Source organism: Dermacentor silvarum, chromosome 4 (assembly GCF_013339745.2).
Source record: "Dermacentor silvarum isolate Dsil-2018 chromosome 4, BIME_Dsil_1.4, whole genome shotgun sequence".
NCBI lineage: Eukaryota > Metazoa > Arthropoda > Arachnida > Ixodida > Ixodidae > Dermacentor > Dermacentor silvarum.
In genome coordinates, this window is record NC_051157.2 from 111,941,263 (window position 1) to 111,964,073 (window position 22,811).

Here is a 22,811-nt window from a genome sequence, read left to right on the forward strand (position 1 = left end):
TAGAAGTTCGCCGTGAGCGTCTTTCGCGATATTTTTAGTGGACCGCATGTATTAAGGGATATTGCGGGTTTTTTTTATTCTCTAGATTGTGCTTCTCTTTTAGCGGGCTGAATGTCGTGGTCATATTCTTATGTAATGTATGTGTGAAGACACTTGTATGGACTCTTTCACTCTCAGGTGCCTCTGTGCGCTTGTGTTCGTATCGGTATACTTCTCGGTATACGCCTTTGCTACAAGCTACCACAAAATACAGAAAATTTGCATTCCAAGCTTTATGCGCAGCAAGAACAAATCTATCGCCGCAGAGCACACCCATGAGTGATTAGGCTGAAAATAAACAATCAGATAGTGGCCGCACGAGGAACTTTACTGAGTCAGAAACATGACAAGCCGCTGCTTCAAAATGTTTGACCAATGAGGTAGAGCACACTAATCCTGGTTTAATTCATCAGCGTAAAGTTTGGACAGCTTGGAATACATTTCTATCCCCGCTTTTAGTACAAGCACTGTATATGCTGCTCGCGCCGTTTGGACAGCGCCGTAATGAGCTCTGAAAGTACTTACATATGTCCTCTAAAGCTGTGGCCAAAGCTTCGTGTCGTCCACACAGTCACCGTCTACGATGTCCGTCGAAACGGATGTTCGCTGCGCCGCACCGGCGTCACGCGCTTGCATTGTAAACACGGAGGCAACGGAGGCGGCTGAGGCAAGCAATGGATGCGTAACCACGTGATAAAACATGGCAGCGCCCACGGGAGCGCCGGGCTAAAGGGTCAATATCTTCCTGGTGACGTCACGGCCAAGCTGCGCCTCCACACTTGCCGGTGCGTGGCTGGTCGAAACCTGCCAAGCCACCGCCAGAGGCGCCGGCAGCAGTCCCGGACTAAAACGCCTCTATATTGACCCTTTTCGCGGAGCAGTTTGTATTAGAGAAACGAGATGGCGCTCACGGCGGCGCGCCATACCTCTCCTCAGCGACCGCGCACGAATACGAAACCATTACCGCTTCTACCTTGCTTCTGTGCGATCAGATGTCGGAAATGCAACTGGTTTTCGTTAGCACACTGTGCTCCAGTCATGCTAGATTGAATCATGTGGACTGAAGACGTGTGCAGTATTGGCTGTAAAAATAGTGACTGGAATGAATCCGTGTGGCGAACCAAGTTCGCGAACCGCTGCTGAAACTGTCCGAACGTGTTACCGGCACTTCCAAGATGTACGGCTTTCCTCGAGGATACAGAAATTTGCTCATCCGCCAGCCTTGTATCGCTAACCTTCAAAGAAAGGGTTTCATCCCCAGAACGTCGGCAAGAGTGAGTACCACTCGTTAAACAATGACAAAGGGAGTAGCGCCTCTTCCTGTCACAGTAAGTTTCGCGCAAGTTTGTCCCAAATGGCAGGAAAACTTACGCCCACTCTATCGCCGACGTATCAAGAATAAGTGAATGGGCACAAACTTGAAACTTGAACGGACGAAGCTGAATGTTTCGTGACGGTCCACAAGAGTAAGTAAGTTTCTAGCTGTAATATATATTTGCTACAAGGTCTTACAATGTACAAAACAGCTACGTTTCAAGCCTTGTGCGCAGCAAGAGCAAATCTATAGGAACTGAGCACACCAGCAAGAGATTAGTCAGAAAATAATCAGATAGTGGACGCACCGAGAAGCTTCACTGAGCCAGAAACTGACAAGCCACCGCTTCAAAATATTTGCCGAATAAAGAACAAAGAGCAAAACACATTAATCTTGACTGAATTCATGATCGGAATGTTTGGATGTCTTGGAATACATACTTAGCCCCGCTTTTAGAACAAGTACCATATACGCTGCTTGCGCCGTTTGGACATAGCTTAATCAGCTCCGAAAGCGCTTTTGCAAGTTCTCTGAAGCTGTGATCAAAGCTTCGTGTCGTCCACCGGCTACGATATTTCCGAAAACAGAGATTTCCTAAGCCGCGCCGGCGTCATACACTTCCATTGTAAACAAGGAGGCAACGGAGGCAGTTGAGGCAAGCAATGGACGCGTCACCACGTGATCAAATATGGCAGCGCCCACGGGATCGCCGCGAAAAGGGTCAATATTTTATGTCCACTGCAGGACGAAGGCCTCTCCCTGCGACCTCCAATTACCCCTGTTTTTCGCTAGCGTATTCCGGCTTGCGCCTGCACATTTCCTAACTTCATCATCCCATCTGGTTTTCTGCCAACCTCGACTGCGCTTCCCTTCTCTTGGTATCCATTCTGTAACCCTATAATGGTCCACCGGTTATCCATCCTACGCATTACATGGCCTGTCCAGCTCCATTTCTTCCGTTTAATGTCAACTAGAATATCGGCTATCCCCGTTTGTTCTCTGATCCGCACCGCTCTCTTCCTGTCTCTTAACGTTAGTCCTAAGATTTTTCGTTCCATCGCTCTTTGTGCGGTCCTTAACTTGTTCTCGAGCTTCTTTGTTAACCTCCAGCTTTCTGCCCCATATGTTAGCACCGGTAGAATGCAATGATTGCACACTTTTCTTTTCAGCGACAGTGGTAAGCTCCCAGTCAGGATTTGGCAATGCCTGCCGTATGCACTCCAACCGAATTTTATTCTTCTGTAAATTTCTTTCTCGTGATCAGGGTCCCCTGTGAGTAATTGACCTAGATAAACGTACTCCTTTACAGACTCTAGAGGCTGACTGACGATCCTGAATTCTTGTTCCCTTGCCAGGCTATTGAACATTATCTTTGCCTTCTGCATATTCATCTTCAACCCAATTCTTACACTTTCTTGGTTAAGGTCCTGAATCATTTGCTGTAGTTCGTCTCCATTGTAGCTGAATAGCACAATGTCATCTGCAAAGCGAAGGTTGCTGAGATATTCGCCGTTGATCCTCACTCCTAAGCCTTCCCAGTCTAAAAGCTTGAATATGCTTCTTCTAATCATGCAGTGAATAGCATTGGAGAGATTGTGTCTCCTTGCCTGAGCCCTTTCTTGGTAGGTAACTTTCTACTTTTCTTGTGGAGAACCAAGGTAGCTGTGGAATCCTTGTAGATGTTTGCTAATATATTCACGTATGCCTCCTGTCCTCCTTGATTACGCAATGCCTCTATGACTGCCGGTATCTCTACTGAATCAAATGCCTTTTCATAATCTATGAAAGCCATAGAGAGAAGTTGATTGTACTCCTCAGATTGATGACATGGATATGATCCATCGTAGAATATCCCTTCTTGAAGCCACCCTGTTCTCTTGGTTGGCTGAAGTGAAGTGTTCCCCTGATTCTATTGGAAATTATCTTGGTGGAGGAGGAGGAGGAGGAGAGAAAGAGAAGGCAGGGATGTTAACCAGAAATGCGTCTGGTTGGCTACCCTACTCTCGGGGACGGGAAAGAGGGAATAGAAAGATGAGGTAGAGAGAGGAGGGGGGGAGGAAGGACACGGTGAGCTCGCGCACGCTCTTGGTGAATATTTTATACAATACTGAAAGCAAGCTAATGGGTCTCTAATTCTTCAATTCTTTAACGTCTCCCTTCTTATGGATTAGTATAATGTTGGCCTTCTTCCAGCTCTCTGGTACACTTGAAGTTGTGAGGCATTGCGTATAAAGGGCCGCAAGCTTTTCAAGCATGATATCTCCTCCATCTTTGATTAAATCTACTGTTATTCCATCTTCTCCAATAGCTTTTCTCCTGTTCATGTCTATCAAGGCCATTCTAACTTCATCGCTAGTTATAGAAGGAGCCTCTGTATCCAGTTCATCACTATTTTGAATGAAAGTAGCTTGGTTGTTTTGGGCACTGTACAGGTCAGTATAGAATTCTTCCGCTGCTTTTACTATGTCATCGAAATTGCTGATGATATTACCATGCTTATCTTTCAGTGCATACATCTTGGCTGGTCCTATGCCAAGCTTTCTTCTTACTGATTTAATGCTGCGTTCATATTTTACGGCTTCCTCAATCGTTTCCATGTTTTAATTTCGAATATCCCTTACTTTCTTCTTGTTGATCAGTTTTGAAAGTTCAGCGATTTCTATCTGATCTCTTCAGTTGGACATTTTCATGTTTTTGTCGTTTCTTTATTAGGTCATTTGTTTCTTGGGAGAGCTTACCTACTGGTTGCCTTGGTGCCTTACCTCCCACTTCTATTGCTGCTTCTGAGGTCAACCTAGTTACGGTTTCATTCATTACCTCTATTTTCCTGTAGGTTCCTATAAACAATGTAAATTAATGGCTTCGAAAAGAAAATTTGATACATTTGGGTCTGGGTGAGAATCGAACCCGGACCTCGGGGGTGGGACGAGCACGCTTCCCCGACACCAAGGAGGTTCCACGGTTCTGGCTGACCTTTAGGCAGCCAGAGCCGTGGAACTGACGTGACCTGCCTTTAATCAGTCCCGTCACGTCCCGTCGCATCTGGCTGCGACGTTAGAGTGGATTAAGGTGGATTAAGGTTGGCACAAATTAGAGAAAAAGGGATTAATGTGTATTAAGGTATGTACAAATTAGAACAATATGGATTAAGGTGGATTAAGATTGGTACAAATTAGAGCAGGGTAGATTAGAGTGGATTACGGTGGATTGACGGTGCTACAAATTATAGCAAGGTGGATTAAGGTAGAGTTGTGAAGGTCACGTGATAATGTATGATGTCACGTGTCATGAACGTGACCAATTAATGAGAGAAGTCATAATGATTTCGCATTCAAATCCCGTAAGGATACTTACGTGACTGTCATTTTTTTTATCGTGTTACTAAAAAAAGCTACAGCGAGTACCTAAATATCTGGTACACGAAATGAAAGGAACTGTAAAGTCCAATAAACACGGAACCATTCAGCACCCAAAGTTTGTAGATATGCGGCAGGTTTTAAACGGGTAAAACAATAGCGGTAAATCGGGCGTTTAACAGACTCGCCATACGACGTTCATCCTAAGCGCTCGAAGATATATATATCCGCAGGTGGCTTTCATACAATATTACAAAGCTACACGAAATGCTTTGAAAAGCTGTTGTCGCTACCATTTGTCACCGCGAGAATTCAAGGAGCCCGTTTTAGGGGCGAAGCTCCTTAAAGCGGCACCCGTTCGTCCCTCGTCGTAGTCGTAGTGCGTAACCAGTCTTACGCTTTGACCTGCAAGGTGGTGCCGGTGGGAGATTTCTCCTGTGCGTTGTTGAACAATAAAAAATTCGCAGCGTGCGCGTTAACTAAAAGCCGAATTCTTCTGTCTCTCATTCCCCATTAGCAGCCATTGGCATGTTCCAGTAGGAAACGTTAGTAGAAGTAGAAGTGTAAGTGTTAGCTAAAAGCCGACTTCTGCTGTCTCTCATTCCCAGTAGCAGCCATTGTTTACCTCCAAGGTAGTGCCTGGTGAGATTTTATGAATTGCTTAATAGATGGCGTTGTGTGTCCGTATATGTATGTATACCCATATATACATATATATGTATACGTATAGTATAACCGGAAGCCGACTTCCGCTTCCGTTTCCACTTCCGGTTCCGCTTCCGGTTCCGGAAGCCAGCTTCCGGCTTCCGGAGAACGCTTCCGGCGTTTTATGAAAAAAAAATGTGGTTGATCCCTCTTATATAGGAATCGGTATAGAACACGAAAGTGAAACGTGTCTTCACAGAAGTAGTGTAATGTTTATTGCACATTGATATATAATGTCTATTGGTGTTTTGTGGCTAAAGCGCCCTTAGGCGTTGATGCACCCACGCTGACGCCTGGTGGCACGTCTCCTCCATCACGACTACCAACGTCGATGACCATGAGCAACCGTCGTGCATATGGAAGCTGCACTACGCTGCACACGCTAGCACAACGCGAAAGACGAAGCACGTAACTGACACACTAATGCAACGCGCAAGACAAAGCACGTAACTGAATCGTCACCGAGTCAAATCAGCGCGTACAGCGCGTCGTAATTGCAGCCTCCGCGATCAACTTCAGAAACATTTTCAGAGCTAATTGCGGAGGCCACGCTCCGCTGTGCTGAGTACGGTGAACGCCACCTATAGGTGGCGTTGGTAGTGCTTCTTGATGCCAGCGTCCCTTCGAATGCTGGCATCGAGGCGTCGTAGTGCTGAGACCACCGAAGCGTTCACTGTCGGTGTGCGTTAGTGTCATAATGCAGTACTTCTCCTTTCTGCTCGTAGGCGGCGGCACCGCCCCGAGCAAGAGCGCGGGTACACGGAGGAGTGTTAGATATATAAGGCGCGTCTGTGTAGCTCTCTGCAAATGCGTTTGTGGCGCAATGGGTTAAACGCTCGGTGATCTATCGTCGCGGACCGAGAGGTCGTGGGTTCGATTTCCAAATTTTGCATGTTTGTGGAACTTTTTCTTCTGGTTTCTTCCTTTGTATTATGTTGTATGACGTATTTCCGTGACGGAAATACGTCAGTGAAGTCTTGGTGGACCCCGGCATAAAACACTTTCGTGTTAAAAAAAATTCCGAAAGTTGTGTCCGTAGCGCGGAATCAAACCAGGGACCCCTCGCTTCCGAACGCGCGGCGCTAACCACTACGCCACGAAGCGCACATAGACACACGCACCACGATGGCAATAAATACCCAACATTAACGAAAGGCCGCGTTTCTAGCGCGTTTCTAACTTGTTTGTGCTAGCGCGTTACGGCCCGTGTAAGAAGCTGGTGTAAGACGCTGTGGCCTCTCCGCCTTACCTTCAACGCGTTTCGAACGCGCTGCCCAAGGCGGTGGCAAGTCAAGTTCAAGTCGAGGAGCGTTTATGAATACGGGGGGTATACTCTCTCAGCAGTCATGTGATGGCGTCGGCAAACGCGGTGCACGTTCCGGCATGTGTAAATGGCTGCGTAAGACGCTGTGGCCGCTCCCCCTTACTAGAGAGTACTGCACGTTTCTAACGCGTTTGTGCTAGCGTCCCCTTAAGCGGGAGATCCGATGATTCCCTCCGGAGCTTCGCCCACTCATCATCATTCACCCCGTGGATACGCTGTGATTTTTCTGTACGCGTTCACTGCTGTCCATCTCGAGCGCAAGGCAAGTTTTACGTTATTTCTTTGTGAGCGTTATGCCCACGTCGACTCATTCCGTTTGTAAGAAGCATTAATAATTTTGGGGTACGACGGCGAGGTATTACCTTATCCAGGAGTTACATGGCATATATCATGGGGCGTAGCATGGCTAGGGCTGATGTCACATATAGTGTGCTGAAATTTAATGCGATCGCGCGTCTTCTGCTATACAGAGTGCTTCCTAACAGGATAGTACACGGGGTAGGGTTCACAATTTGCAAGGGCTTAAACTGTATACCGATTTAGGTTCCTAAAGGGTGCAAATTAGTTATACACAGAGAGCACTCTTAAGGATGTAAATGGGCTTACAGTGTAGCTTGGGGAACGTCAACGAATTCTGCAGGATTGAAGAAAGGGATAGAATTCGCTGTATTAAATTTTAAACAAGTTTCCGGATTTATAACGTCCCACAACTGCATGGTTGCTCACAAGGGATGCCGTAGGGGAGTGTTCTCGAATTAATTTCCACCACCTGGGTTTCTTTATTGTGTACATAAGTGGCACGAGCGCTTTTGCATTTCGGCCCTGTCGAAGTGTGGCCGCCGTGGCTGTGAATCGAATCAACGACCTAGTGTCCAACAGCGCAACGCCTTAGTCACTGAGCTACCGCGGCGTTGTATGTTTCTTTCTTTTTTTTTTTAATTGTTACGAAAGATGTTTATTTACAGAGTGAAACGAGGTACGGGACAAAGCGGTACGAGAATTGCGTGACAGTTTATATAACAGTGTGCACGATGGACAAATTACGTGGCGTAAAGCGTCAAAGCTTTCAGCGGGAACTGGAACTGGTAGATATATTTGTAGATGTTCTCGGTCAATTGAACATCAACAACCACATGGGCCCGTATTTACGAACATCTTACTGAATTATGTGCGGTCCAATTGGTCATCGCTGCGGCGTCCATGAAAGCGTATCAAAGATATTCGTATCAAAGTATTCGTCGCACATCTCCCGCCCCACTCTTTCCCATGTAGGACGAATCAGCTTATCTCTATAGCCACCTATACTATATACCGCTACAGATGTGCTGATTAACGGCTCTGTCTTCTACAGAACAGCACACACTGAAAGAACAAACGCTACCTAAACATCCGCACTGCAACAAATGCACACGTTCAAGAACGTCATCCCTTTTGTAAAGCGAATAGATATCTAAAAGCGTTCGGATATATTTGCTTACTTTGACAATCATAGTCGACGGTTCGTGCACAATCTTTTTAAACCTTTAGTGCTGTTGCTCATGTTCAAATTTACTTCATTCTGGCGAATATCCAGGTTGTATTTTGTGATTTTCATCCCATACTGTTGCTGACTTCTGCCACGTATACTGTAGCTGTCGGCGGGCTTGTCAATTTGTTCATGCAGCTTTTTTTTTTCCTAGCCCTCCCAAAGTGATGTTGGGAAATAAAGTCAATTCAATTCAAATCATTTCCGCACGCCGGCTGACTGTCATATCGTGAGTGAGTGGCCCTAACGGCGGCCATTTAGGAAACACTACATGTTAGAGGAGCTTCGCAAATTGGGCGCGGCTATATATACTATATTGGAATTATTATGACCACACTGAAGGAACGACTGGAGACATTTAGTTAGAAATATTGAAGATGTTTTAAGTAAACGGCACCCAGTGTAGTAATCCCCCACCTTTTTTTTTATTTTTCATTTCTTGGCATAAAGTGTAATAACAGAATCGAGTCAATAAGAAGCATAATTGCCCGTCAACCTATCCCAAGACCTCCTTTTCGAAAGAAAAAGGGAAAAAGGAAGCGCAAGAAAAAAGGAACTTTAGGAACAAAAACATCTTGGTAGTCACTTTGCGGAAACGTTTCTGAACACTTTGAAGCTCAAATTTCTAAGACGACGGCCATTTAACGTTTGCTTCTTTCTGAAGAAAACTGTCTTCCAATACCGCCGCAGCCGTCAACTTGCTTACCAAATTTTTGGAATAATCTGGCATCGGTTCTCAGAAGGACGTCATGGAGAAAACTTGTGTACCATTCGATAGGCAGCATGGCACGCAAGCTCCGAGTTCACAGCGTCTTATCGTTTCTTCTAACATTCGATATCGAGTCGTCTATCGGTATCGTTCGCTGCGGAAAGAAGCACGAACTGTCGTTGAACGCAGCACTGGACTCTATAGAGCTTCTTGTCTTGTTCATTTTTCTTTCTTTTGGAATTAGCTTTTTCTTTTTCAACTTACAGTGTGTAATAGGCGAATTAAGAGCAGTAACCTAATTAAAAAGTTCATCAGTTGTTTCAGGGTGCATGCTGTATTCGCAGAATTGCAGTCGCGGTTGCTGTTCCGAGCACTTCCTTTTGCGAGGAGCCCTGGAGTTGTCAACACCGGTACCCAAAATATGCACCAAGCAATAGACGGGCACGATATGTCGTATTATTTTTTCGAAATTACCTTCGATAAACATTCAAAGACAGAACTATACGTGAAACGTCAATGGGGAACGTACCATGGTTGCAAGGATCGAAAATGACGCCATCTTCAGAATGTCCTACGGGATTTCAGCACTGGCCAGCTTCAATTCCACATTTGAAAGACGTGGCCTAAAGTAATGAAGTTAAACCTTGACTTAATGTAGCCGGTGGGTCCGGATAATTACCTCGTTAAATCAAAAACTTGGCCAAATCGAAAACATTTAAGACACACAGACCAATAATGATATACTTATTTAAAAGCAAAGAGAAAAAAAAGAAAGTAATGTTTTTGCGTGTGTACGCACTTATCAATACAGCGAGCCCGTTGAGCTCGTATTTTGTTTGTCCATGGTAGCGACAAACAATCTTAACAGGTCAATGGCATCGGTCGATCGTTTGAACAGAATTTCGGCGTACCCATATTTTACGTTTTCCCCGATACTTCGTTCATTGGGACCTGGCATTGATTGCACGTCGTTGCTTCGACGTTTTTAACGCAATAGAGGCTATGGATATGTTTGGGGAAATCAAAATCACTTGGCTAAATCGAAAATTTCGTAATATTGGTCTTCGTCAAATCGAAATTTGGCTGCAATTCGAAATGTAATGCCTATAGTACCTAGCTAATTGTGTGATTGCACATTTGGAAAACTGACCTACGCCTAAGTTTCCCGTTCAATTAACAGACATGAGCGATCTGCAAAGGCAATTTTCTTTCAAAGATGTATTCGAACTTAAGAAAAAAACTGAAATCGTCTAACGTCGCGAATGAAAAAAACTGAAAAAAAAAAAAAAGGTTTATGCAGTAATAGCAACGTTAAATTTTGGCACACGCTATAATTTCACTAGTATGACTGCGAAAGCTAAAGTTGCAAATCGTCCAATCTGTAGTATCGATATGGTTTCAATACTCAGCTTATCATTTAGCTGTCTTTAGAATTAACTTATAAGGAGTTTGTTCCCTTCTTTTAGTTTGTAGCGCGGCATTACTGGATTGCTTGCATTATACTGTTTCTTTATTTTCCCCTCCGAGGCGCTGCTCGAGCGCGAAACAGCGTTACCTTTGTGTTCCTTTACCTTTGAGGCGCGGTCGAGGGTGGGATTCCGAAGACGCGGCTTTCGCAATCCGCTGGGATCTGAATGCAATAAGCTGTCGTTCACTGAGATCTCGATGCTGCTTAGACAACTCCAGAAAGTTGAATTAACCCGGAGTCTTTTATTACTGGAACACAATTCACACCTTAATATCCTCGGATTCCTTTATTATATTTTTTCTGGTATAGCACCTTCCCTACATCAAACCTAATCGAGCAACCATTTACGGAGGGGGGAGGACGCGCAACTAGAATCAACAGGCTTGGTACCATCGTACTCCGTTAAACTGCGAGGCTGCATCTGTGTACTGAGGCATGTGCAACGTTTCAACTCTCGTCATCTCGTGAAGCACATGACGAATATGAAAGAATCCCCATACCATTGTCAAGAACAGACGCAGCGCGGCACCTCAGCAGTCTTGCCCATACTATAACTCTAAGAAAATGGCATACACCAGAGTTTACCAACCGGCGCCTATATGCCATGGACCCACAGATGCAATTACGACTTTTACCCGGTTTTAAACGACGTGAAGAAACCTTACTGTGCCGCCTGCGATTAGGAGTTTCTTTTACGAACTCCTATTCATTCCTAATTGGAATGGCGGACAGTGCGAACTGCAGCACATGTGGTGTTCAGGAAACCACCAGACATCTCTTATGTGACTGCCCTAGATACGAAGAAGAGAGGATTGCCCTTCGGACTGCTTTGGGGCACTTAGACGACAGGCCTTTTACGGAGGAGAAGATCTTGGGCCCGTGGCCTCGTGCGTCTTCTATGTACAGGGCTACAAAGGCGCTGCTGCGCTTTTTGAAGTGCACAAGCCTACATGACCGCCTGTGATGAAACTTAGCCATGAACGCTTGACTGTAAATGTGTGAGGTGTGAACTGTGAACTTCTCTCTTCCTTCTCCTCTTTCAATCCCTTCTCCCCCTTACCCAGTGCAGGGCAGCCTACCGGGCTCAGCCTGGTTAACCTCCCTGCCTTTCCCTTATGACTTCTCTCTCTCTCTCTCTCAACTCTCGTCAAATCACGGATCAAGAAAAGAACTATCGCGCAGTTTCGCTCAAAGTGCAATTGAAGCAGCGAAAGAGATAGATATCACAGTATTGCGTGCTGTAAAAGCAGCGTCTCGCGCAGTACCAACACACTAACAACACACTAACACTAACAGTCCACTAACGACACAGTTTGCCGTATACTACTTGCTTTGATTTTTTAATTACTTTGGAGTCGAGCAGCCAAGCGAAATTTCCTCCGCTCAACCGCCCAGTATTTCTCTTGTCCTGCATTTGCTTGCGTTGGGTTGCAGTTCACTTCGCCAACAAGGATTCTCTAGAAAGTTGCACTGTTGTGTAAGCTAAAACCACTTGCACAAAAGTAGAACAACCGTAGCTCACATTACAGCTGCATACCTAAACAGTTGCTCACGACGCATGCACAGAAAGTGGTGCTACGGTGCTCTGGATGATGGGCTTGACGAGTTAGGAAGTGCTCCAGATCTGCAGCAGTTCTTTTCGCTTCGCTCTGCCAACCGTGCCACTATGCTTTCTAATTTTCATAATGCGGGATTTGATAGTCTTCCTGAGGCAAGGAAATTAAGCCCAGTTTTCTCGACCTACGACCACAGATACTTATTGGCTTCTTGAAAATGGACGCATGCTTATATCCTCACGTGCACATTTCTATTTCCCGTCTCCTATTCTCCTATGACCAGTATCAGGCACGAGAAGTTCCAACGTTGAAGATATCAAAATGCTGTCGTTTTATGTATTACTATATATATATATATATATATATATATATATATATATATATATATATATATATATATATATATATATATATATTACAACTGTGCATACTTCGTTTTGTGTGTGCAAAGGAACCTGAGAGCTGTGAAAAACTGCAGAATTTACTCTGGTTAGCAGTAAATTAAAAATAGAGATCCCAGAGGAAAGAAGTTCGTCGAGTTGTCATTGTTAAGAGCCACCAAAGGGGAACTGAGATTCTGGACTAATCGGAACCTGTTTTACGTAGCGGAAATAGGGTGTTACGGGAAGAAGATGTTCGGCTACCTTATAACAAGAGGCATAATCTTCACACAAGGGATAGTTTCTGCACCTTTTTCGTATTGTGAGGTAATAAACTTTGCTATCTTTCTTTTCTTTTTGTGCAGCCGTGCTATCAAACTAGCTACTTGTAGCATTCATGACGGTTGGGCAGTACTTTAGACAATATCAAGCTTGTGTGCACCTGGCGTATGCACTTAGCCATTCTTCGATATTTTCATGAATCACTGTTTTCCTTGTGCTCTTGCAATGGCAATAAAGTAGCAACAGGCAAAAATTAAGACATGTCATTAGCAAACGCATCAGACGCGCTTTGGCGCGCAAACACCGAAACCGAAATTTTCAGTCTAAGTGGCTACGGCTTGGCTTCTAGGTTGGGCTCTGGCTTGGCGGGCAACGGTTGTTTATGGTTGTTTGTGCGTTAGTTTACGCTTGTGCACAGGTAGCGCAGGGTAACTGGGAAAGGCGCTTTTGGTTAGTTGGTTGGTGTGCGGCAACTTTTTTTTTCCGCCGTGTTGATTATGATGGTTGCTCTTTTGAGCTAAAGCATAACACAAGTGTGACAGGTTAAATGTGCTTGTATTGTTGTACGCGCATCTGCGTGACAAGACTGCTGCGCAGGAGCGTCGTGGCGCCAGAAATTAAGCCGTCCGCGCAGTCTCCCGGTCGCTCGGCGCGGGCATACTCAATGCTATCTCTTTGACAGGCCATACTGCGCACGGGTGCGTCAGCAGCATCAACGCAAACAAACGCGATTTCTGGCTGTCTGGGGAGAGAGTGAAGGATTCCCGCCCCTTCGCCGATGGCTCCGATAAGTCAGCGACGTTCGAGCCGAGCATCCACAACCCGGCTTTCCAATCGAACATGCCGCTCGTGCTATCCAACCAGCAAGGGACCCTCGACCGGCGAGGAAAGCGTGAACGCCGATCAAGTTGGATGCTGCACCGAGAAAACATGGGCGTGAAACTTCAGACGGCGTACGTACTGGTGCTGATGAAGCCAACTGTTGCGTTTGTCCCGGGCAATGTGGGAGCAACCGCAAGTTGGTTACGGAATTCCCCGTGTGTTGGCAATTGTCTTTTTTTCTGCGCAGTGACCTGAAAGTGATTATTCTGGGAGACTCGAATGTCGGCAAAACGTCCCTTCTCGTTCGCTACATCGAGAGGCGGTTTGAAGATTATCCTAAAGTAAGTACGGCTATTGTACTTTTTTGCACAAGCAATTCATCTTGTTGAGCTTATACATTTTGTAACCACATGCCACTTTTTGGCTTTTCTTCCTGCTCAGCTGTGCTAACTATAAATTATTGTAGTACGTGCCTTCGCTGAGCGCTTGTAATTACGAAGATGATATATGCATGTCGTGGCCGATTAAATTGCTGTCTCATCTTCGGCTTTGCTGTCGTTAAACGTAAGCTCTAAAGCAAACTCTGGTTTAAGGATGCACAGCCTGGCAACGTCTGCTTGATACTAGCGCATGTGTCCTGGCGTTGATCAAGCTTTAATGGGGGGCGTACCCTTTTGGGCACGCCAGCGCCGCTCTTTTGTCAAAAATACACGTTCTTGGTGTTATATTTAGTCTTGTATATTTTAGCCGTTATATTAAATAGAAAATACTTATTGGACATGTCAACATCTAAAAATGCGTATATTATGAATATCTGCAACTGTAACTTTTATTCAGGTTATGTTTTGGAGCCAGGACAATACACTGCAATTTGTGGAAGCTAGATGTTGGCACCCGCCAGAATTTCATTTCGTTACCCGCGGGGTTTCTAGCATTACAGAAGGGAGGGGAGGGTATTGATGTAGCGCAAACATTAAAAAGCTAGAAACTATGTTTGTTTGGAATGAAGCTTTGCCGTAGACGAGAAATTCACCTTGGCTCGGGAGTTGAACCCTGGACCACTGCTAGACCTAAACAGTCACTGTATTATCTAAGCTAACTAGGAGGCCAGCAGCTGACAGTATGCGATTCATAATTGCCTTAAAATGCATAACATTCGGTTAATCGATGCAATTCATGCAGATTCAATTGCCGTGTGCGGGGTCCGACCTTGCCTGTCATGTTAATTGTTTGAATACTCGTGTATTTCACAGGCAACTCTCGGTGCATCATTCACATTGAAAATGAGAGGGAAACACAATATTGCAATATGGGTAAGCTTTGTCTTTTGCTCTTGTAGTTATATACTGTCTCTTCTGCATTATTTCATTGCATTTGTCTCTGCATTCCAAATCGTGGCCGGTATTGAAATCTGATAGAAAACACACCTGAAGCTCTGGCAAGTTATTGTGGAAATGTCAATTTTCTGGCAATCTAATAAGAATTTTTTTTTTCGCCTTTGACAGGAAATATAAGGCAGCGGAAATTATATTTGAACAATGTATAGCATGAGATAAGAACTGTGCTGGTTTATACGAAGTTAGGTGCACTTATGCACCATGCTTAGCCCAGTTAGCCCTCCAAATTTATGCATATTCTGTTCTCATATAATACTAACTTGCCTTCGTTTTCTTCTTACCCAGGACACAGCAGGACAAGAACGCTATGTTGGCTTGAGCATGTTCTACTGCAGAAATGCTGACGTTGCAATCATGGCCTTTGACGTTACGAGCCGAGAAAGCTTTAAGGCATTAATGTAAGTGCCATGCAGTGGAGCTTTTCCCTCACTTTGGGAATGTGGTTAACCTGAGATGGGTCAACTTAAAGTGTTTTGTTTTCTGAACTAGCAAATAGAGGAAACTACTTTTGTCTAAACAGATGTTATGCCACAAATGATGGGGCAGTTGAAAATGCAGTGTTCAAATTTCTGGAGCACCAAGCTTTGCAATAGAACAGCAGCTATTGGCCATTGCTGGTAACTGTTCAAGCCTCTGTTCAACCATATATCCAGGCATGTGAAAAAAAAAAAAAAAACTGGGCCAGCTTATTGAATGTTCAAATTAAAAACTATGTTCAGAATGCACACTATTTGCTGCGAGGACTGAAAAGCTGGATTAGAAAACAGGCCCAAATATTATATGTCAATATAATAGAAGTTCGCTGTTTTACAAAAAAGATTGCATTGAATTCTGATACTAGGAAAGATTAAACATTGGGACATTTGTACTTTCTTAAGCTTAAAGATGACAATCATAAAATACCAGGTCTCTTGTATCACAATGCCAAAGCTACCACTACATGGCAGGAGAGTTATTTAAAGAACGTTGCCATTCAATAAGTTTATCCGGCTAAAAAAAAATGCCATTATAGTTCCAGAGGACTAATCTAGTTTCAACAACTCTTCTGTAGAGAGGTTGATGTGCATTCTTGCAGTGACTCGGGAGCTCTAATTATCTAAGCGACACTAATGCCTAGCATTGAATTAATACAGATTATTGTATTACCCTTCCAAAATTTTATGCTAAGAGCTGGCTTAGTCGCTGAGAAATTTGTGACCTGCAGGCACTTATTGTTCTGTATTTCAAATTGCCCGTACCAAACAATGTCTCCTGCATAGTTTAGCAATTCAAGGTTATGCTATACTGTGGGCTATTGCTTACTTCGAGTCGGAAGCTTGCAGAGAAAGGGTGCCACATTCCTTTGAAAGGCGCTGGCAAGAGTGGCTTGAATAGACAGCACCAGTGAGTTCTCTGGAAAAAATACAATAAAATTGTCCAAATTACAATTTCTTTCATGTTGCCAATCGGCATGAGCAAAATTTTATCAGTTGATCGAATTACCAAAGCAAGCAGAGCATGAGATCTGGTACGCAATGGATCAGGTACTTTATTTTCACAATGGTGACGTCACTCCTGTCATTTTCTGGCTTGAAAAACCTCACTTCATAGTAAAAGTGGTGCATTCCATTGGGTACACTGAAAACACTGATCTTTATTAATTTACCTTTCATGGCCCTATGATAGTACTTTCCGCAATGTTTGCTCTGTGTACAGGCTGGTGTGGAAAAGTACTCTGCACCTGGTGCAGAGTACTTTTGAGAGTACAAGGGGGCTTTACCCTCCTTAACTTGCCTGAAGAGTGACTTCCTTACAGTCAGTAAATGTTACTCAAGTCATAAGTACACTGCTTTGCATGCCTTGAACCTGTCGGAACACATGCACAGTGCAAAAGACAGACAAGATGCGCACGCAGCTCCGTGTGTGTCTTATCCCAGTCTTTTGTGCTGTGCTTGTGTTTGAGCGGAAAAAATGGAGCTGGGCAGGCCATGTAATGCGTAGGATGGATAACCGGTGGACCATTAGGGTTACAGAATGGATACCAAGAGAAGGGAAGCACAGTCGAGGTCGGCAGAAAACCAGATGGGATAACGAAGTTAGGAAATTTGCAGGCGCAAGTTGGAATACGCTAGCGCAAGACAGGGGTAATTGGAGATCGCAGGGAGATGCCTTCGTCCTGCAGTGGACATAAAATATAGGCTGATGATGATGATGATGTGTTTGAATAAATTACCACCACACCCAAGCCTCTACCCGTGTCTAACCATGTGTGCGAAATGGCATACATGTATTTTTCTAAATATAGCACCAATTCGGTAGCCCCATAATTCGTTATGTTTCGTTGCACAAAGTACAACACGCAGTCAGAAGCAAGTATGGTCGTGGATAGCCTGGTAGTAACCGTTACTGCATTAGCACTGTGCGAGTCTCTTTCACATTTTGCGCATGGTACACTTCTGTTACGTTAATTTGACATGAATGCATAGTGCAGCACCAGTGTTGAATGTGATCACTAGTCGAGCATCTTTTTTAAGTGTGGGGCTTTGTTTTGGTGCACAAGGTTTTAAGATTTTAATGTGAGCATTTGAAATGCATGGGCCTTACAACTTGCTAAGACATGTGAAAGAATTACTTGATGAATATAGCCTTAAAAAGTCCTTAGGGTTGTGCTTCTTAATGTTATGCTTTCAAATTCTAGTTTTCAGCCAACATGGTCAATCAGCAGTTATATTTTACGGCTGAATATGAAGTAAATTAGATTCCCAGCCAAGGTGTCCATATTTTGAAAGGATCCAAACACAAACGCTGATCTGCTTAGATTTAGGGAACCGCTTACTAAATTCTTAGATCTCAATGTAAAAACTTTGCAGCTTGTGCTGGGGGACAGTAGTACATTAGTTTCATATACTGCAGCATTAAGAACTCTCCAATTATGCTATCTGCTGCTTACAGGCAAAGCTCTCAATGGTGCTGTTTTCATTTTTTTACCCTTTTCTGGGTAGGTTTTCTTGAGATATGCTGCGGTATGTGCACATGGTCTTATGTAGTGCATCTGGCTCTCAGCCAGCATGTAACATGTTATGTACTTCATGAATGCTGTATTATACTAGATGACATTCTGACCGTGATCATTCTACTTTTGCTTGGCATCAAGCCATGTACAGGTTTCTTTAACAAATTTGCAGAACACGCTGTTTACGATGACTGCCTGATTTGAGAACTTTTACAACACGCACAGCTTCAGACACCGCTTCTGAAACAGCTGTTAGTCTAAAGCGATGCTCTTCACACTGGCCCATGGCGACCAAGTGGTCTTTGGGTCATTGAAGTAAGTTGCCGTAAGGAATACTCACTACAATTTCTCAGACTGAGCAAATGCTCGATTCATAGTAGAGCACTCTAAGAACAGTGACAGCTGATAGTTAAAACAAGTTGGCACGTCTTCAATTGCTGAGGATTGCACCTCACTACAAATGCATTGTATTTGCGACAGAACGCTTGCCAAGCTGTTGAAAGTGTGAAAGCTCTATAGCTGTCACGTAAGTGCATCATTACGCATCAGTGCATCTTCAACCAAAGCTTTCTTTGCTTCTTCCTCGCTTTGCGGGTGCTGGCTGCTGCTGCCTTGGCGAGTAGACGACTTGATCCACTGGGCATGTGCCCGAATAGACGAGCAGAACAAGAGACAAAACAAAGTTGGTAACAGAAAAGTGGAAGTCAGCTTCAGAGAAATTAAGTCTGCAGCAGAAGCAGTCCAGTGTGGAGGAAAGAGGGAACAAAATGGGACCAAAGCGTGCATCGAATGTGGGAGAGATGGAGGCCCAATATAAGCATTGAGCGGAACAAGGTCATCTTCCTTTAAACTGCGAAGCGTGGTGCAGAATCTGAGAATTGGCTGGCTTGAAAATGCAAAGTGGAATGACGACGCTTTGCAGCCATGAGCAGCGGGGTGTGTGGCGAAAATTAAACCTGCAAGTGGGATGCAGAATGATTATGCCTGGCAACCTTCAGCAGTGAGGAACATGGTGATAGAATACGAAAGCTTGAGAGATCGAGACATTGAATGTTTTTTGTTGCATTTCGTGCTTATTGATGCATGCACCGCACCAGTTCGCGCCATTGGGTTAAGTACACAGCATCAACAAGAACTGCCTTGAGATGTGAGGCATGAGTTCGTTTGGTGCATCAACTACATTCATTGCACGACACCCAAATAACCGTGTGAAATCGCCCTAGTTGAAGTTGCATTGTTGATTGTGAACACTTGCATTAACTATGTGTAACATAAACTGTCTTATCAGTCACGGAAGTGACGTGCAGCGCAATATGACCCACACGTGTCATATCGAATGAATTTAATGTGCATTCGTGGCGCATCTATATGGACACCATCCCTGCATGGAACGTTTCCACGATTGCATTACATTTGCTTAAACATTAAACTTCATTTGTCTCATTAGCTTTACATTTGTGTAAAATTGTATTGAAAGTGCATCATTTTGCATAAACATTTGCATCTTTAATAATGTTTGCATAACATTTCCTTTTTAAACATCAAAAGGCTTCGCTTGTCACCAATTCCCACGTATGTGTAGAATGCATGGGAATTAGCACTAAGAGCTTACAAGTAATAGGAGAAATCAAAGTGTCTGAATGACTATGGTGGCTGTGCTAATCTGGGGCTGTATTTAATTCATGATCAATTTGTCAAGTTCCGAAGCCACTTAGCGAGTGATGATCGTGCCGGTCCTTCAGCTCTTGTAATATGCCTAGCACTCTAGGTCTCGCAATGAGGAACACTCTCCCTTTTAATCATTGACTTTGTAGTAATAGAAATTGCACAAAAAAACACCTCAGATTGATGGCAGGTCAGGTGACACATACAGTAACTCGGAAGCTTTTCTAAATGCTTTATTTGTTAAGTATCGCCATGGAGCATCAGTTCTCCATTCTACAAACTTTCTGTCAGTTTGAAATAGTATTGCTAATTTGATAATCAATCTATTTTTTGTGTATCCTGGTCATCTTGCCCTCATAAATGCTGTTTCTGTAGTTCGTGCTAGTGTGCCGTATCCTTTGCATCATATTTTTATTCAAGGCTTATTGCACAGTACTTTACCAAATTGTCTGAGCTATAATGTGTTACAAAATAGAGAAAAAAAAATGTGCCGACTAATTCTGCATGTGTTTCAACCTCTACTCTAAGTATTGTCATTGGCATTCTCATGAGAGGTGGGTGCACTAGAAAAGGCAATATTGTCATGTATGTTCGAATTGTTGACTTATTAACCATTTCCACAGAGAAAGTGAGCGCACCTCGTTCAAATTAGATTAGTGTGGCAAGTCCTAAATGAATGCCAAGCTTGCTGGTTACTCTGTGCTGTAGGGGTTATGCACTGTCATCAACACCACCATTGTAGTACAGCCAACACGATGAAAATATTGATCTGCTTATCTGGTGCACCAGTGTGCAAACTGTGCACCAAATAAGCACCAGAAATAAATGCTGTATGTGATGTCATGGGAGTATTCTCTATTGGAAACAATATTGCATAGCACAATAAATGTGCATGAGTGACAATTTTAGGTGATCTCGAAAGCTTTAGCTGACTGCTACACTTGAAAATGGTAGCCTGTGTGCAAGGAGTGGACACTTTGAAGAATGGCACTACAGTCGCACCCCAACTGTGGCGCAGCCTTGTGCATAATTTTGGGATTTTGTATGTGTGCAGTGAAGCACACCTTTGTATATTTCATGGAATTATTGTATTAGTTTTAGATTATGAGGTGTAATTGTGTTGCATATGTTGTTTTCAAGACCCTCCTGTGACACGAGCGCATTGCATTAACAAGTGGTACGCAAGCTGTTTCTGTTACCTAATCCAGAACTGTTATTAACTATGATCTGAACTACAAACTGCCACAGCTATCCCCCCCCTCCTTTTTCACCTTAAACATGTTGCACTGATGCTTTTTCTTACTGTTTTTGTTTGCAGGACAAGGTATGTCCAGTTATTGAGTGTGGTGGATGACTTTGCATTGAAGGTGGTTGTAGGGACCAAGAATGACCTGCTAAGCACAAAGAAACGACAGGTGAGGAGAGTGTGATTGCTTTATAACTGTTGTTCATTCTTGGACAAAATTATACAGTAATGGTTGGGCAACATTCTTAGTTTCATGAAAATGGTACGTTGCTGATATTGAATTGAGAAATAAGACTTGAGGGCAGAAATGTTCGGGAAAGGTTTCCTACCTGCAAAAGAATGCATGTTGCATGCAGCCACTTAACTTACAGAAGATTGTATGAAGGCTTTACAAATGAAGACTGTATTTTCTGTTATAAATCTGTCTGCTCTATGAAAACAAGATATCAGATGTCTATGAATAAAGCAAAATCAAAGCCCCTTAAAAAAATGGTTGAACATGAAGCTTTCTCCCATGCAAACTGAATCAGTCAATCGAAAGCCAACCACCACACAACGAACCCAAGAAATGTTCAGCTACCCGATGCAATGCATATCTGATTTGATTGCTTGTTTAGGATTGTATTTTTTGAACATTCAAGTTGAATGAAGACACATTTCGTTAAGCTGCATAGCCTTTAATTTAGGTCATGTAGCTGTTGATTACACATACACTCGCACTTTCATGGACGAATCTACACTTGCACAGTATTGCCTTGTGATCGCTGTGGTAGATGGTCATAGACTCTGCTGTTGCCGATACACAGGATCGGCCTTACGGGCACGATAACGCTTGCGCTGCACCCGCGGCATGCCCATGGTGACGGTCAGAAATGCATTGTCTGACGCGCATAATGCAATGCAATGCAGATACATACAGTTCGTTTGGGTATCGTTGCAGTTCCCATTGTTCTTATCGGTACAACTGTAAATGTAAACTGTAGTGTTCTACGATACGTATGTCGTGCGCCGTTGTTTTATTGTGTGTGCAGATGCGTAGATAGTTTCATTGTGTAAGTTGACTTTCCTGCAGCGTGTTTTCGGCGCTCACGGATGAATCAGTGAGACAGAAAGCTTCGCTTTAAAATGCAGCATTTAACTATTCCTCCAGTTTTGAATTCGTTGACTGTGGCAGCAGCAGGTTCTTGCAGCGGGTGCTGTCATTTTGCTTGCACCTTAAATGTGCTAGTATCTCCTTAACCCTTGACCTCCTGTAGATGAGCTAGGTGCATCCATGCATTCCGCACACCGGCTACTGTGGGTGAGCAAGGCTAGTCCACGGCAAGCTCAACATATCCACGTGTGTAGTTCTGTTTTTCGGTCACAGATGGCGCTGCAGAAAACTTGAAATCGTGGTGGAAGCGTTTTTAAGGTTGGCAACTAGAATACTGGTGTTGGTGTCAGGCGGAACACTAAGTGAGCCAACACTAAGTGAGGGCTTCTCCATGACTAAATGTGATCCCACGTAGCATTCAACTGGATCAACATTCTCAGTCGTGTTTGGGACGTTCATTATTTTTTTTTGAAACTTTATTGGGGCTGAAAAAGCCAACTTCAAGGAGTGCAGTGAAGCCAACCTTTTTGTCATTAAAATTTTTTTTGTTCTCCAATTGAGGATATCGCTTTGAATGTATTTCTTGCATCTATTTAATGTGCAGATTTCATGGAAAATTATGAAAAAAAATTGCATTTTGAGTCTTTTCGGAAATAATTTGTGACTCGCAAAATGTCATATTTGTCGACAACAGTGTTGCTTGCTGTGCACTTAAATACATGCACAGATGCCAACATTCTCAGGATCTCCCTGGTGCATAAAACCCCACGCAAGTTTCTTAGTGCGAATACTGCACGGTGCTTAATGGTTAGTGCATCGGGCTCCCAACTGCCCATTGCCGCAGAGCGCGGGTTCAATCCTCAGACATTGGTGGCTAAAGTCTTGTTCTTCAGCCATAAGGTGAAGCTGGACATAGTCGTCTGAACAATGATGTGAC

General features: G+C 43.8%; 1 protein-coding gene across 3 annotated transcripts in view; it reads left to right on the forward strand.

Moving 5' to 3' along the window:
• LOC119450502 (ras-related protein Rab-7a-like) overlaps window positions 1-22,811 on the forward strand; it is a 45,221-nt gene that overhangs the window by 17,610 nt on the left and 4,800 nt on the right. The window contains exons 1-6 of one of the 3 annotated variants that reach the window (XM_049665927.1): window positions 13,084-13,208; window positions 13,342-13,612; window positions 13,729-13,822; window positions 14,735-14,794; window positions 15,164-15,276; window positions 20,854-20,950. In XM_049665927.1, the coding sequence (XP_049521884.1) occupies window positions 13,500-13,612; window positions 13,729-13,822; window positions 14,735-14,794; window positions 15,164-15,276; window positions 20,854-20,950 (477 nt within the window). In that variant the 5' untranslated portion in view covers window positions 13,084-13,208; window positions 13,342-13,499. Of the gene's footprint in view, window positions 1-13,083; window positions 13,209-13,341; window positions 13,613-13,728; window positions 13,823-14,734; window positions 14,795-15,163; window positions 15,277-20,853; window positions 20,951-22,811 lie in introns of those variants that run through there. The other 2 variants (XM_037713977.2, XM_049665928.1) reach the window with 2 other exon arrangements.